Below are 12,912 nucleotides of genomic sequence, written 5' to 3' on the forward strand. Positions count from 1 at the left end.
TTGTGACGTCATAGGCTATGGAAAGGTAGGACTGTAGGGGAATAGAGATCTAGCAAGAAAGTCGTGCCATCAGATGCAAGAGAATATTAACTTAAGGTTTCTTTGCTTTACACTATGGTTTTGTAATTTTGGAGTATTTTGTAGATTAGAGTAATAATTATGTAGCGTTGGTAAAAGACTAGTGTGGTTTGTGATCTCATGATATAATAAGCAAGTCTTGAAGAGACTTCATGATACAATGAAGATAATGTCATGGATGAAGGTTGGAACAACACATAGAATACATAACTACACTGAATCATCGAGTGGTCAATATCGAGGTTGCATTTATCCTTCCCGCCCTATCGCAGTTTTGGAAATTCACGAAATCCAATGGTATATATACACAAAGAGAACATGGACAGCAAACGCTTCCACCACCTTGATCTAATCTCAGATTCCTCCCCTCTCGTCTTCCGCTGACATGCCTTGATCCAACTTCTGTGCTTCACACATCTTGGCATATATTCCACCCTGCTTAATGAGTTCTCCATGCTTCCCACTCTCGACTATCAGTCCTCCCTGGAAAACGAAAATGCGGCTTGCTTCCCGAATGGTGGAAAGGCGGTGGGCAACAGCAACAGTAATCCTATCACCAGCTGTTGCTGCCTCTAATAAGGCTCCCTGGACAACACGTTCAGACTCCGTATCGAGTGCGCTTGTTGCCTCATCTAACAGGATCACTGCAGGCTTCCTGATCAAAGTGCGTGCAATTGCAATTCTCTGTCGCTGACCACCGGAGAGCTGGTTGCCGCTCGTTCCACAACGAGTATTAAGGCCCTCTGGGAGCGAGGCGATAAAGTCCCAGGTATTGGCAGAACGACAGGCCTCCTCAACCTCTATATCAGAAGCTGTTGTCTCAATGCCCTGTGAAACATTGTCGCGGATAGTGCCTGGAAACAATGTTGGTTCCTGCTGCACTAGAGCAGCATGTTTGCGGTATAGACGAGGATTGATCGAGTCGAGGGGAGATGAATCGATAGTGATTCCTCCACTGGTTGGGTCGTAGAAACGCTGCAGTAGCGAGATCATTGCGCTCTTGCCACATCCCGATTGTCCAACAAAAGCGACGAACTCCCCAGATTGGATCTAGAAATCAACCTTTCAGCGCTACATGCCGACATGAGGGAGAGAATTAACTTACAGTGAGAGAAACTCCCTTGAGAACCCGATTGTGCGGCGCAAGAGGGTAGGAAAACTGAACATCACTGAGCTTGACAGACTTGCAACCATCCTTTGGCCCGTTTTCTCTGTTGTCAATGGTTTCCTGGATTGTTGGCTCGAGGGTAGATATCCAGAAATAGTAGTTGGCGGCCATGTGACCCTTAGTAAAATCTCCAAGAGCGAAGTGCGTTAGCATGGCGTATGGGAACTCTGGTCACTGATATGACTTACTGCCTGCAAAAACAAACAGCTGACTCGCCGCCTGACCAGAAAAGTAGACTCCCATAAAAGAGACGATGAACTGATAGAAGTTGATATGGCCATCGTTGATGAGCTTAGATCCCCACCTGAATAGGTTAGATGATACCTGGATAGATAGAGAACTACTCTTACCAAAAGCCTAACGCAAGGACGAAGTATTCAATGGCCTGGGTTAGTGAGAACCAAATCATCATATGGAATAAAGACGGGACTGAATCCTGGATAGCCATGTCTAGCTCGCGTGTATACTTATCCAGCACCCTTCGCTCAAGCGCCAGAGAGGAGATGGTGCGTATCGCCATCACCGCCTCAGACGACACTGATGAGCTCTGCAAGAGCGACTTATCTATGGCGTTTTCCATTCTCATCTCGAGCCATATGCGCAGCCACCCAGCTAACAGCATAGGAGGAAGCCCGACAAAAACACCGACCAAGCCAAGTCGCCAGGCGACCGCGACGGCTACGGCACTACAGGCAGTTAAGTTGATAATGGCGAGAAGCAGGAGTGCGACGTTGAAACCCATGAACTCGAATACAGCTTGAGGGTACGAGTCAAGGCGGCTTGTCAATGCGCCAATGGTGTTCTCGGGACGATCGAAGAACTGCAGGTCCTGGCGGAGGATGGAATCTAAGAGTTCCTTTCGGATCTTCCTCCCCAGAGTCTTTGCAAAGTCAGCAGGAGCTTGTTAAAATGAGTCAAGTCTACATACCTGTGCAATCATGTTGCTAGACCACCCCAAGAGGAAATAGCCTACTAGGCACCCGATTGCAATAACAAAGAGCATAAGAGAGATGAAATTGCCTCGTGATACCATATCCGGGGACGAGAAGACGTCGAGGACGTTGCCAAGAAGCAGAGCCTGTGCGGGGAAAAGGGCAGCTGGGAAATGGTTAGTCTTTCTTAAAATCCTGGTAAAGAGCAGCGGCTCCTTACCTCCGATGATGCAAGAGATGGCTGTAAGTAGATACCAGAACTTCAGTTCCGGCGTGCAGCTCACAAGCTTCATAATGGTGCTGATTAGTCCGCGCTGTTGAAATGCGTCAAAGTCTTGTCGATCCTTGAGTGGTACTAGGTTTCCCTCTTCGACTGTTTTGAGCTTGACCAGTGGGAGATCAAGTGTAGGGGTGTCGTTTAAGGCTGAATCTTTCTCTGAGAAGTGATCTGCGGTCTGTCGTGTTTCGGTTGGGGATAGATCTTGAGCCTTGACGAGATTGCAATAGATTCCGTTCAACTCAACCAGATCATCGTGGCTACCTTGCTCGACAACGCGGCCTGAAGATATGACGGCAATCTGGTCAGCGTTCTGAATGGTGGCTAACTTATGAGCGATAACGATAGTTGTCCGATTCTGAGAGGCTCTATTGAGGGCTTTCTGAACAATGCCTTCAGCGTGAGGGTCGAGCGCACTGGTCGCTTCATCAAGTAGTAAAACTTGCGGATTAGACACAAGACTGCGCGCAATGGCAACTCGCTGCTTCTGCCCACCCGAGAGGAGCCCGCCTCTCTCTCCGATCCTGGTGTCATATCCGTGAGGCAGGCCGGCGATAAAGTCGTGAGCAAAAGCAAGCTTGGCAGCATCCTCAACGCGTTGTCGTTGCTCGCCATGGGAGGCTGTCTCCCATGGTGTTCCGACGAGACCATCCGCGATATTCTCAAACACTGTGCCATTGAAGAGAACGGGCTCCTACATTCGAATAGATTTGTGAGCAACAGGACAGTGGGATAAGGATAAATTTCAGGAAGCCTCCTACCTGCTGCACCAGGCGGACGTTGGTCCGGAGCCAATGCAAGTTCAAGTCCTTGACATCTTTGCCATCCAATCTGACAGTACCAGCTTTCGGGTCATACCAGCGTTCTAAAAGGCCAATGACGGTACTTTTTCCTGACCCGCTGGTGCCCTGGATTGTAGTATGACGTTAGCCATGGTTGGGACTGAGAAAGGGAGAAGACGTTGGAGGGGGGTAATCAACTTACAACCAAGGCTGTGACCTTCCCTGCCGGAACATGCAGACTAATTGTATCAAGGACGGTGACATCTGGTCTCGTAGGATAGCTGAATGAAACATCTTGAAGCTCAACTTCACCCAAGACATGTTCAGGCCTTTCTCCAGAGTGATCGAAGGGATCAACTGCCGACTGCCTGTCAATCAATGTGAAGAGTTCAGTGGCCGCAGTCGCAGCACGACCGAACATGACCATCTGCGGTGCGATAGACATGACGGTACTAGCGCCGATGATGACTGAGAAGAGTACACTATTCAAAGTTAGAAAATAACGACCTGCTTAGGGTCCAAACTTGAACTGACGTAAATACGGTGCCAAGATCAGGAACCTCTCCGCGGTTGACCATGGCTATGCCCTGCCAAAACGCCAGCCCCATACCGGCGTGGACAACGAAATACTCGCCACCGAATAGGACGCCGTAGATTCTGTTCTTCTTCATACCTAGGCGGAACGAGCTTTCAAGAAACGAATCGTATTGACTGACGACCCTCTCCCGAAGATCAAAAGCGTGGACTGTGCGAACGCCTGCGAGGGTTGTTTCGGCGTAGCTCCCTGCCTGGGCATGGATCTTGAGAATATCGGTTTCAATCTGCGCATCCAGAGCGGCGACGCCTCCAACGACGATCAGCAGCACAGGCACCATGCCAATGATGATCAGGGTGAGCTTCCACTGGCTAATAAAGGCGATAACGAAGGCGGCGACGAAAGTGGCAATGGCTTGTACGAGCATGCCGAGCTTTTCGCCAATCCCAGATTGTATCAGTTTACCGTTGGATGTAGCTTGCATCGAGATCGATCCTTGAATTTGGTCAAAGAAACCAATCTCCTGGCTGAACGGGGCGCGCAGGTACTCGTGTCGAATATTGCGAGTCAGATGGTGGGCGACAAGGGTGAAAAGGGAGGCATATATGTAGGTGCACGCGAATCGCACAATGCCGATGTAAACAAAGTAGAGGCTGCGCGTGTTAGTTATCGCGGCAAATGGTCATTGGGTCGGTGTTGTTTCCTACGCGGTTTTCTGGACGGCGGACATGAAACCATCGGGCTGGGCTGAGAGCCTGGTGAGGATGTATGAGAGTCGCTCAACAGTGATATAAACTGGCCAACAACGAGGTTTACTATGGCTAGGGCGATGCCCGAGGCGATGGCCGCGATGATGGCGATAGATTCAAGAGCGTAGTCTGTTGCTTGGCCGAACGTAAAGACTCTCTGCGAGCGAGCATGGTCAACACAATGTACTCCGGGTGGCTTTCATAGAGGTTCGTGTCGTTAAACGTACCATAAAACCCCGGAAGCTCGATGGGTTGCCCTCCGAGGTGGAAGGTTCATCGCTTTGGGCGGCATCTTGTACACCGTTCGGGGGGAGATCGCTAGATGCAGTCATGGTCTTGGAGTAGTAGCGAAATTAGATAAGAATGAGAATAAAATAAAATAAAAATGAGAACGAAAAGAGTGATAGTTTCTGTAGACAGTCCGACTTATCAAGAAATGGTAGAGACTGGACAACTGTGGCTGGAGACAAGAGAGACAGCTGGGCATCCGTCAAGTGCAGCTGCGTGATGGGCATCATTGGCTTGTATACTAATTGGCAAATCTCCTGCCCCCAACAGCTGACCTTCTGTTATCACCGCTGACCATTGAAAGATTGACCAATGGCTCCATACTCCTGTTCGGAAGTCATGACTCCCTGGCGCCACATTCAGGGTCTGTCGGGCTCCGGAAACCCGGACGGCCGACCCAAGACAGAGATGTCGAGGGACCTGCCGGAGCTCCTTGTATCCATTGATTCCACTTCTGACCACACCAGCTGAGTAAAGAGAAAATATGAGTCAGTTCTCACCTGGAACGGCGACGATGCGCCTGGCAAAGAGGTTAGAGCATCCCGTCGCTATTTCCGGCCCTTCTATTCCAATTTCATCTTGGTACTCCGGCCCAAGGTCATCGTAGGGCATATTCACTCTAAAGTCTAATCCCATCAGTGCATTGGAGAGCTTGGCCGCATGCTAGATGACGAATTCATAGTTTATCCAAACATAAAAGTGAAAAATTCTGTTTGGGCAGGTCTCTGGTGTCGATGATGGTATTGAGATAAGACAAAATCGCCATGAAGGCTTCGCTCCCCACTAAGCGCCGCGCCGTCTTCGGTCCCCGGAGTCCCGGCTCCCGGCTCCGTCGACGCAAAAGTTCACACAGCGGGCCGGGCTGATGTGTCGAAACACGCCGATGACTATTCTGGCAGCAGGTAGCCACCCCGTGTTCCTAGACCCTAGCTCGGAGGTTCCGAATTGTCGGCTTCGCCGCTTTTATTTACGTTGGTCGTTCCATCTATTTAAGACGCCATCTCCTGACCCCTTCCTTCAGTCCTATTAGTCGAGCACATAACGCAACTACAAACCTATCCAGATTTCGTCAATAATAAGTAACATGGGATTCAAAGTCATAATAGTCGGAGGCAGCGTGTCAGGCCTCTCTTTGGCCAACATGCTTGAGAAGTTCAACATTGAGTATGTACTTCTCGAGGCACATTCCCAGATCGCCCCCCAACTTGGAGCGAGCATGGGCCTCCTCCCTGGTGGCTTACGTATCCTTGATCAGCTCGGCTGCTACGACCGTGTCCGGGAAATAGTCGGGGACTGTTATTACCAACCGAGCCTTCGTCTCTTTAACGGGAAAATATTGGACAAGGAAAAGCCCAAAAGCTTTTCTGAGCAGTTGGAGGAGAGGTAAACCACGATTCCTCTTTGAATTGAGAACTGCCTCTCGAGGCTGAATATGCTGACCCGGGCGTTTCAGAACCGGCTATCCCCAGATTTTCATCGATCGGCAGATGCTCCTGCAGATTCTTTTCGACAACATCCAGGCCAAGGATAGAGTGATGACGCAGAAGCGTGTTGTCCGCGTGGAAACAGCTGAGAATCAAGTCCACGTCCAGACTCATGACGGCTCTACTTATACGGGAGATATTGTTGTCGGTGCTGATGGAGTCCACAGCGCAGTCAGAAAGGAGATGTGGCGAAACGGCCTCGAATCAGATCCTGGATCATTTCGGCTGGACGAGGACAAAGGTTCGTTCTCCCGAATTTAACCACCTTTTTGTGAACTCAGAATTGACTTTCCTTCTTTCCTTCTATAGCGCTCGCAGCCGACTCGAAGTGCATTTTTGGCATTTCCAAACGACCCAAGTCACTTCCTAATACTGCTTTGCAGATCAACGCATTCTTTGACGGCCGCAACTATATGATGCTCTCGGCGCCCGGAGACCGGCTTTATTGGTTCATGTTTCAGGATATGGACAAAGCTACTGGCAGTGATATTCCCAGATTCACAACCGAGGACGAAATCAATCTGGCAAAGGAACACTTTGGTGATCAAGTCACAGAGTCCACGACCTTTGGGGACGTATACGAGAACCGATTGCAAACCGCACTCGTCTCTCTCGAGGAGCACGTTTTTGCGCGGTGGCATTTCCGGAGAATCATCACCATTGGAGACGCAGCTCACAAGGTATGCATCACCAGCATCAACTAAGGCCATGAAAATAATTAATGCGTGCACACAGGTTCACCCCAACACTGCTCAGGGCGGCAACGGCGCTATCGAGACGTCAGCAGTTCTTCTGAATACTCTCTTGCGACGATTAGACGAAAGATCGAAACTATCAGAAGAGGATATTGAGAGCGTCTTCGCCGAGGTTCAAACCAGCCGTTTCGCCCGTGCCGCGAATGCTCTCGAACAAGGCCGCCGGACATCATCAATCTCGACGCGAGATACGTTGGCCTCGAGACTTTTCGTCCACTATCTACTCCCCTGGTTTGGGGATCGTATAATCATGTGGCTCGCCATTAAACACGCTGAGACGGGCCCTGTGATCGAGCGACTGCCTGTTCCCAAGCGACACGGCGTCACTCTGCCGCACAGCGGTACTGTTACGAAACCTCGTAGCTCAAAGGTCCCGTGGGGACTGGGGGCCTTCGGAGCAACCCTTGTTGCAGTGCTTCTCTACTTTAGTAGAAGATCGGATTGGCCGAATGCATTTGCGACATTGTCTAGCGGGCACCTCGGTTATTTATGAGCCAATGAGGAAGGATTACTCGTTTTATAGACTTTATTAGATATTAGACTAGACACAACTAGATTTGCCATTTCTGGTGTTAGCATGATTTCCCTAGTAACCAAGAGAAACCTTAGAGCTGAATGTTTTACAATCCGCTGGAATAGCTCTGGGAGTGAGCACCTTCGGAATTGATTGCGAGCTTTAACTTTGAGTGAAATGTCTATCTTAGCAATTCTACGCTGTTTTTCAGAATCATTAGGGCGCTGTAATCGACCTTGCAGTGCTGCTATCGTTTTACCGTATCTACCTTGTGTTGTCTAGTTTTCAGGCGTAAAGTGATCAGGCAAAGTCTGAAATGACTGCATCAGAGCTTCATTGCTATAAAACCATTCTTCCAACTGTGCCCCGTGCCCCGTGCGGATCATAGGATTCATCAACATTGGCCCGGCATGTACGTCGGTGGAATTCATATCTTCCTCACCTGCGACTTGCACGAGGTTTCTGTCGAGGTCGTGATCGAAGCCCTGCCCCTGCTGCTGGCTCCCCCACGTAGACTGTATGCCCAATAATTTGAGATACGTGTCCATCTCTTCAGTATCCCGTGGCTGGTCGTCGCGCGGGGCCGAGAGTTCTACATAGCGGACTGCGACGTTGTAGAGGACCTGGAAGAGCCGATGCAACTTGGTTGCGGCGCCCGAGGCAGCGGCAGCTGGTTGGATTGAAGTGACAAAAGTACGAAGGCGGTCGAGGTCTGCCTTGTCTTGAGTCTCGATTACCTGGCAGAAGATGACGATAAAGGGAATGAAGGGAGCGAAGAGAAGGGTCCTGTTCCGTCAATATTCCCGAATCAAGATCAGCTGAGCCGGGCACGTACCAATGGACATAGGTAGGGAAGAAGTCTTCACTGCTCCTCTCAATAACCGCCAGACAATCATGGTGTCTGCGCAGAGTAGCTCTAGCAGCTTCGACGCAACTGGGGCTAAACGTTGTTAGAGCACCGGTCTGTTGTGGAGCAGCCCGATAGACCAGAGTAAGTAGTGAAAGTCGAAGAATGTCGTCTGAGACGGCAAAGAAATCCATCAAATCCTTGCCGGCATTATCCTTAGAGACCTGGATCCATTTTTCCTAAAAAAGAAACAAGTCAGACAGATGGGGCCTTTACAGACTTTGACGGCGTCCACCTACATGTGTTTCCTGTGTGGCCTGCTCCAACACGTGTAGATCGTTCACGAGAAGCTGAACCCGAGTATGCCGGACATGTTCGGGCTGGGTAATAGCTTCGGGGCAATACAGAAGCTCGTAAATGTTGCCCTGGCAACGTGCAGCTTCGATCCAGAGTACAAAATAAGCCATCACTGGTTCTTGGTGGGCGTCACTAGTTGCAGGTCTATGCGTTGTGATTTCCCAGTCGGGAATGGTGGATGCTCGACCGAGGCGAAGAGACAAACTCTTGTCGAGGAAGTAATTAGTCCAAAATAAAAACTTCCTAAACTTGGCGTCGTCGCTATTATCTGCATCGGGCATTCTGTGGTAGCCCAACGTCTGGCACAGCTCTGAGGCCTTGCTTGACAATGCCCAGGAGAGGTAGGGTTTCGAGAGCTCAATTGCATGCCAGGCCTGTGGGCTGGTCAGTATAAGTGCTGTCCATAATCATTGCGTCAACATACACCAAATAGGAGAGCTGTTATAGCCTCTGGCGTTGTCGGAAGATGCAGTGGCAGATCATAAAGTGCCGTCTCAAGGTTCTCGCGACACTTGCGGGCATGGCCTAGGTACGTCTCCTTTTGTTCTGCGGAGATATGATAGCTATAGTCCGTGAAGAGAGAATAAAAGCCAGCGTTGACAATGATGAATTCCATCTCGGAGAAAGTGTCGGAGAAGTAGACCTGCAGGCAAATGTCGGAGAAGTCTCGCATCGATATGAACTCGTATATAAAGCCTGTTCCTGCTAGCCTCTGACCTGTTGATAACCCATCAGATCACAGTGACATCAATAGCGAGAGGATCAAGGCACCTACTCTTTGCAATACGAATCAACTCGGTGGCTTTTTGGATAGGAGGCAACTCGTACCCCGATGGGCGTAGGCGTTGGCTCGGCCGGGAGTGAGGGTATGCCATTTCATTGGCAAAGGTCTGCTCTCTCAGGGCGCCAACAACGTGTGAGAGTGCGTCCAGCGTGTTCTTCATGTCTGAGCCAAAACCCGGGACGGGGTCAGCACCAGCGACTTGGTGCATGAAGTCGCTAGCAAACGCAGAGTGGGCGGCTAATGAGGATTCGCCCTCAAGGCCCAGCACCGCAGAAGGCGTTGGCTGGATAGTCTGGCTCGACGCGTTTGACATGGACGACGGAATTTTCGATACATGCGGAGCTGTTGTCGGTAAGACGGCATGAGAACATCGTTGTCGGTCGTCTTTGAGATCATGGAGCAGGTTGAGGACTTGCTCCATGCGCCGATCAAGCTGGTCGATTTTTTTCTCACTGAATGACGTGATATTGTCAGATATTCAGAAACAAATGATAGGGATAAAAAGGAGGAGTATGGGATGATAAAGTGACGTACTATTGTGGAGTGACGAGGATGCGGTTTCGTTTCTCCCTAGGCTTCTTTTCAGCAACAACACAGTCGATTTTGGTGTTAACGCAATGAGAACACGGATACTGCCTATCACAACGAATCTAGAATACAACCTGTAAGCGCTGATGGAGCTGGGGTATGGCATGACTGGGGCAGAGAGACGGCTGTCTGTGTACCTTGCGAAGGCGGCAGTTCTCGCACTATGAACAAGTTAGCTCAGACTCGAAGACCCCGAATGATGCGTAGTAATACTTACCGCTGGTCGAATGTGGATGTTGGAGCTTGGTGACGAGGGGTCTAGCGCGTCGTCGCCGTGCGCAACAGTATCCATGGTGAGCGAGACGGTGGCAGGAGACGAGACGGGCATGCAGGTGGGCGGCGGGGGACTGGCAACGCGAGAAGCGTCAGGAAAGATGGAATCCGGGCCCGTCAAGACGATATTGGCACAAAATTTAGTTTTACGACGTACCCGTAACATGAGGTTGTGAGTGTGCGAGTCATACCGAATGTAGGCATCGGCGCCCGGAGATCAGGGTGCCGAGTAGCCTACAGGAAAGTGGGGCTGGTTCTATAAGTGGGTCCCTAAGATATTGCATTGCTAAGTTCTGTCCTCGGATGGCTACTCTGTATACCCATTTAAATATAATAAAACACAATATAGAAATATTAAGTTATTAGAGAGCATTTTCTTTATAATTACTTATTTTAGTCAGTGTTGGGCAGATAATTAAACTCAGGATTAAGCTATATAGTTCTGCTTTATAACATACTAAGGTTACTGCCAAGCCACTGCTGCATTGCCGTTAACATACCGTAGGCAGTTCCTCAAGGTCTGAGAGGCTCGATATAGTGGAATGGTATAGATAGAGAAACAAAACACAGAAGCAGAATTATTGCCTAATCCTCGTCCAACTTCTTGCCTTTAAAATCTTGCGAATCATGCTCTGCCGGGGTATGACCATCGAACACAGCAGCAATAGCTTCGAGACTTGGGCCCTTTGTCTCTATGAAGAACTTCCAAACAATAGCAAGCTCAATAGCAAGCCAGGCAACATAAACAAAGTAAAACTTCCACGCGAGTGCCTGAAGACCGATGGGGTTGACCATGGTGTTGATAAAGTTACTCGCCTTGCCGAAGAACATGAGAAGCGAGAAACCCTTGGCACGAATGGGGTAGGGAAGGATCTCGACGGGGTAAGAGTAAAGAAGGGCGTTGAAGGCCAGGTTGTAGAAGAAGTAGAAGAGGAAGAGCATTGCGATGACAGCTTTTCCTGCGGCGGTGTTGTGGTCTTCATTGAAGAGACCAGCGCAAAGGGTCTGAGACGCAAAGATGGCAAGCATGCCTCCAACAGAAATTAGGAACTGGGTTCGACGCTTCATATAGGCCGTGAGGAAGGCTGATGCAACTGAGGTAAGCCAGTTGAAGATCATGAGGCAGCCATTAAGAATGTTGCGCTCTCGAGCATCGCTAACACCAACTGTTTCTAGGACGCGAACAAGGTAGTAAGAGACGAGACCGTTGCCCGACCACTGACTGAAGCAGCCAAGACAGACCAGAATAAAGACTCGCTTTCTGTTACCAGGAGATGTAAAGAGGTCCTTCCAACCCGTCTCGTTGCTGACTTCGGCTTCAATAACATTCCGCATCTGCATAAACTCGAGCATGACAAGCTCGTCGTCCTCATTTCCGTTACCATGCCACTTTATCAGCAGAGCCCTTGCTTCTTCACTGCGGCCGTTTGCGATGAGCCATCGAGGAGACTCGGGAAGGAAGAAGACGCATGTGATGGGAAGCATGGCCGGAGCAGCCTGTAAGAGAGACGGGATTCTCCAGGCCCACTCGCTGGCAATGCTAAAGGTCCCAAAGGTCACCCACGCAGCGAGGATGGCGCCTATGTACCAGGAAGTTTGATATAGGGATGTGATGACTTGCCGTTCCTTGGGATGGGCGAGCTCACCGATGAGCATGGGGGCGTAGGCGTTTGCGAAGACGAGACCGAAACCGATGATAAAGCGTGAGATGAGAAACATGGCGACTACATCATTGTTAGCTGCGAGGGGAAAGATAGAGGTTAAGTACTTACAGTGAACAGAAGAACCTTGGATGACAGCGCCAATGATCATGATGACAGCGCCAACAAAGATGCCCATACGTCTTCCATAGCGATCACCGACCAAGCTGATGAACGGAGTTGCAACGACGCATCCGAGAGGGAGGATAGCTGACATGATACCAAGAAGTGCACCACGAGGTTGACCAAAGTCTAAAAGCTTTTGTCAGTAACAGGTCCCAGACTAGACCTGGAACATGAGCACACTTACAGTTGTCCCAAGAAGGTACAGCTTGAAGACCAGACATCATACTCGCATCGAATCCCAGGGTAATAGCAGCTGCCAGGCAAGTTGGAATGATGAGAAGATAGAGCCGGAGAAGATTCTTGTTGTGGTAGAATGGAGGTGCGACGGCAACAAGCTCCTGAATTCTCTGGTCGAGATTAAGGATCTGCTCGTCAACGAAATGGCCTGCATTCTCAGCCATAGCGACATCCGCTTTGACTTCAAGACTATCCTTTCCCATATTGAGATCTGAATGAATACAACAGAAGAATAGTGGTGTTGGTGGGGGAGGAATAATGATGCTGGGAGCTGATGATGTACGACTATATGCAACACCTTGACCTTTAATATATTCACCGTTACAACAGCATGTGCCTCTTGAGTAACACTGCAGCGCGGGGCCCCCGAAAAAAAGTCTGCTTAACTCAACGACCCCACGGGGCTGGAACTAGTGTCGAGTCATCTCCACAGCCTGG

At 49.8% G+C, this 12,912-nt stretch overlaps 4 protein-coding genes across 4 annotated transcripts; 1 reads left to right on the forward strand and 3 right to left on the reverse strand.

Annotated features, from left to right (window-relative positions):
* Positions 1–432: 432 nt before the first annotated feature.
* Positions 433–4,853, reverse strand: BKA55DRAFT_596830 (P-loop containing nucleoside triphosphate hydrolase protein; the record flags this gene model as incomplete). Its single annotated transcript, XM_046195996.1, has 12 exons — positions 433–1,128; positions 1,184–1,374; positions 1,435–1,550; positions 1,597–2,126; positions 2,175–2,324; positions 2,463–3,149; positions 3,217–3,363; positions 3,440–3,719; positions 3,772–4,425; positions 4,480–4,527; positions 4,557–4,678; positions 4,749–4,853. 12 exons carry the CDS (start codon positions 4,851–4,853, stop codon positions 433–435), a joined length of 3,726 nt encoding a protein of 1,241 aa, XP_046046037.1.
* Positions 4,854–5,293: 440 nt separating this feature from the next.
* Positions 5,294–7,541, forward strand: BKA55DRAFT_666140 (uncharacterized protein; the record flags this gene model as incomplete). Its single annotated transcript, XM_046197771.1, has 7 exons — positions 5,294–5,340; positions 5,598–5,711; positions 5,873–5,877; positions 5,916–6,192; positions 6,263–6,534; positions 6,603–6,973; positions 7,029–7,541. The coding sequence occupies 7 exons, from the start codon at positions 5,294–5,296 to the stop codon at positions 7,539–7,541; spliced, it is 1,599 nt and encodes a 532-aa protein (XP_046046038.1).
* A 206-nt stretch (positions 7,542–7,747) lies between these two features.
* Positions 7,748–10,590, reverse strand: BKA55DRAFT_577216 (uncharacterized protein). Its single transcript, XM_046193581.1, has 8 exons — positions 10,356–10,590; positions 10,276–10,299; positions 10,085–10,200; positions 9,542–10,002; positions 9,191–9,483; positions 8,709–9,140; positions 8,398–8,648; positions 7,748–8,348 (listed from the first exon to the last, which is right to left on the reverse strand). The coding sequence occupies exons 1-8, from the start codon at positions 10,575–10,577 to the stop codon at positions 7,841–7,843; spliced, it is 2,307 nt and encodes a 768-aa protein (XP_046046039.1). The 5' UTR covers positions 10,578–10,590; the 3' UTR covers positions 7,748–7,840.
* A 406-nt stretch (positions 10,591–10,996) lies between these two features.
* BKA55DRAFT_693778 (general substrate transporter) lies at positions 10,997–12,677 on the reverse strand (the record flags this gene model as incomplete). Its single annotated transcript, XM_046199957.1, has 3 exons — positions 10,997–12,135; positions 12,184–12,363; positions 12,422–12,677. 3 exons carry the CDS (start codon positions 12,675–12,677, stop codon positions 10,997–10,999), a joined length of 1,575 nt encoding a protein of 524 aa, XP_046046040.1.
* Positions 12,678–12,912: the final 235 nt, after the last annotated feature.

The sequence above is a fragment of the Fusarium redolens genome (assembly GCF_020744475.1).
Source record: "Fusarium redolens strain MPI-CAGE-AT-0023 chromosome Unknown BKA55scaffold_14, whole genome shotgun sequence".
NCBI classification, from domain to species: Eukaryota; Fungi; Ascomycota; class Sordariomycetes; order Hypocreales; family Nectriaceae; genus Fusarium; species Fusarium redolens.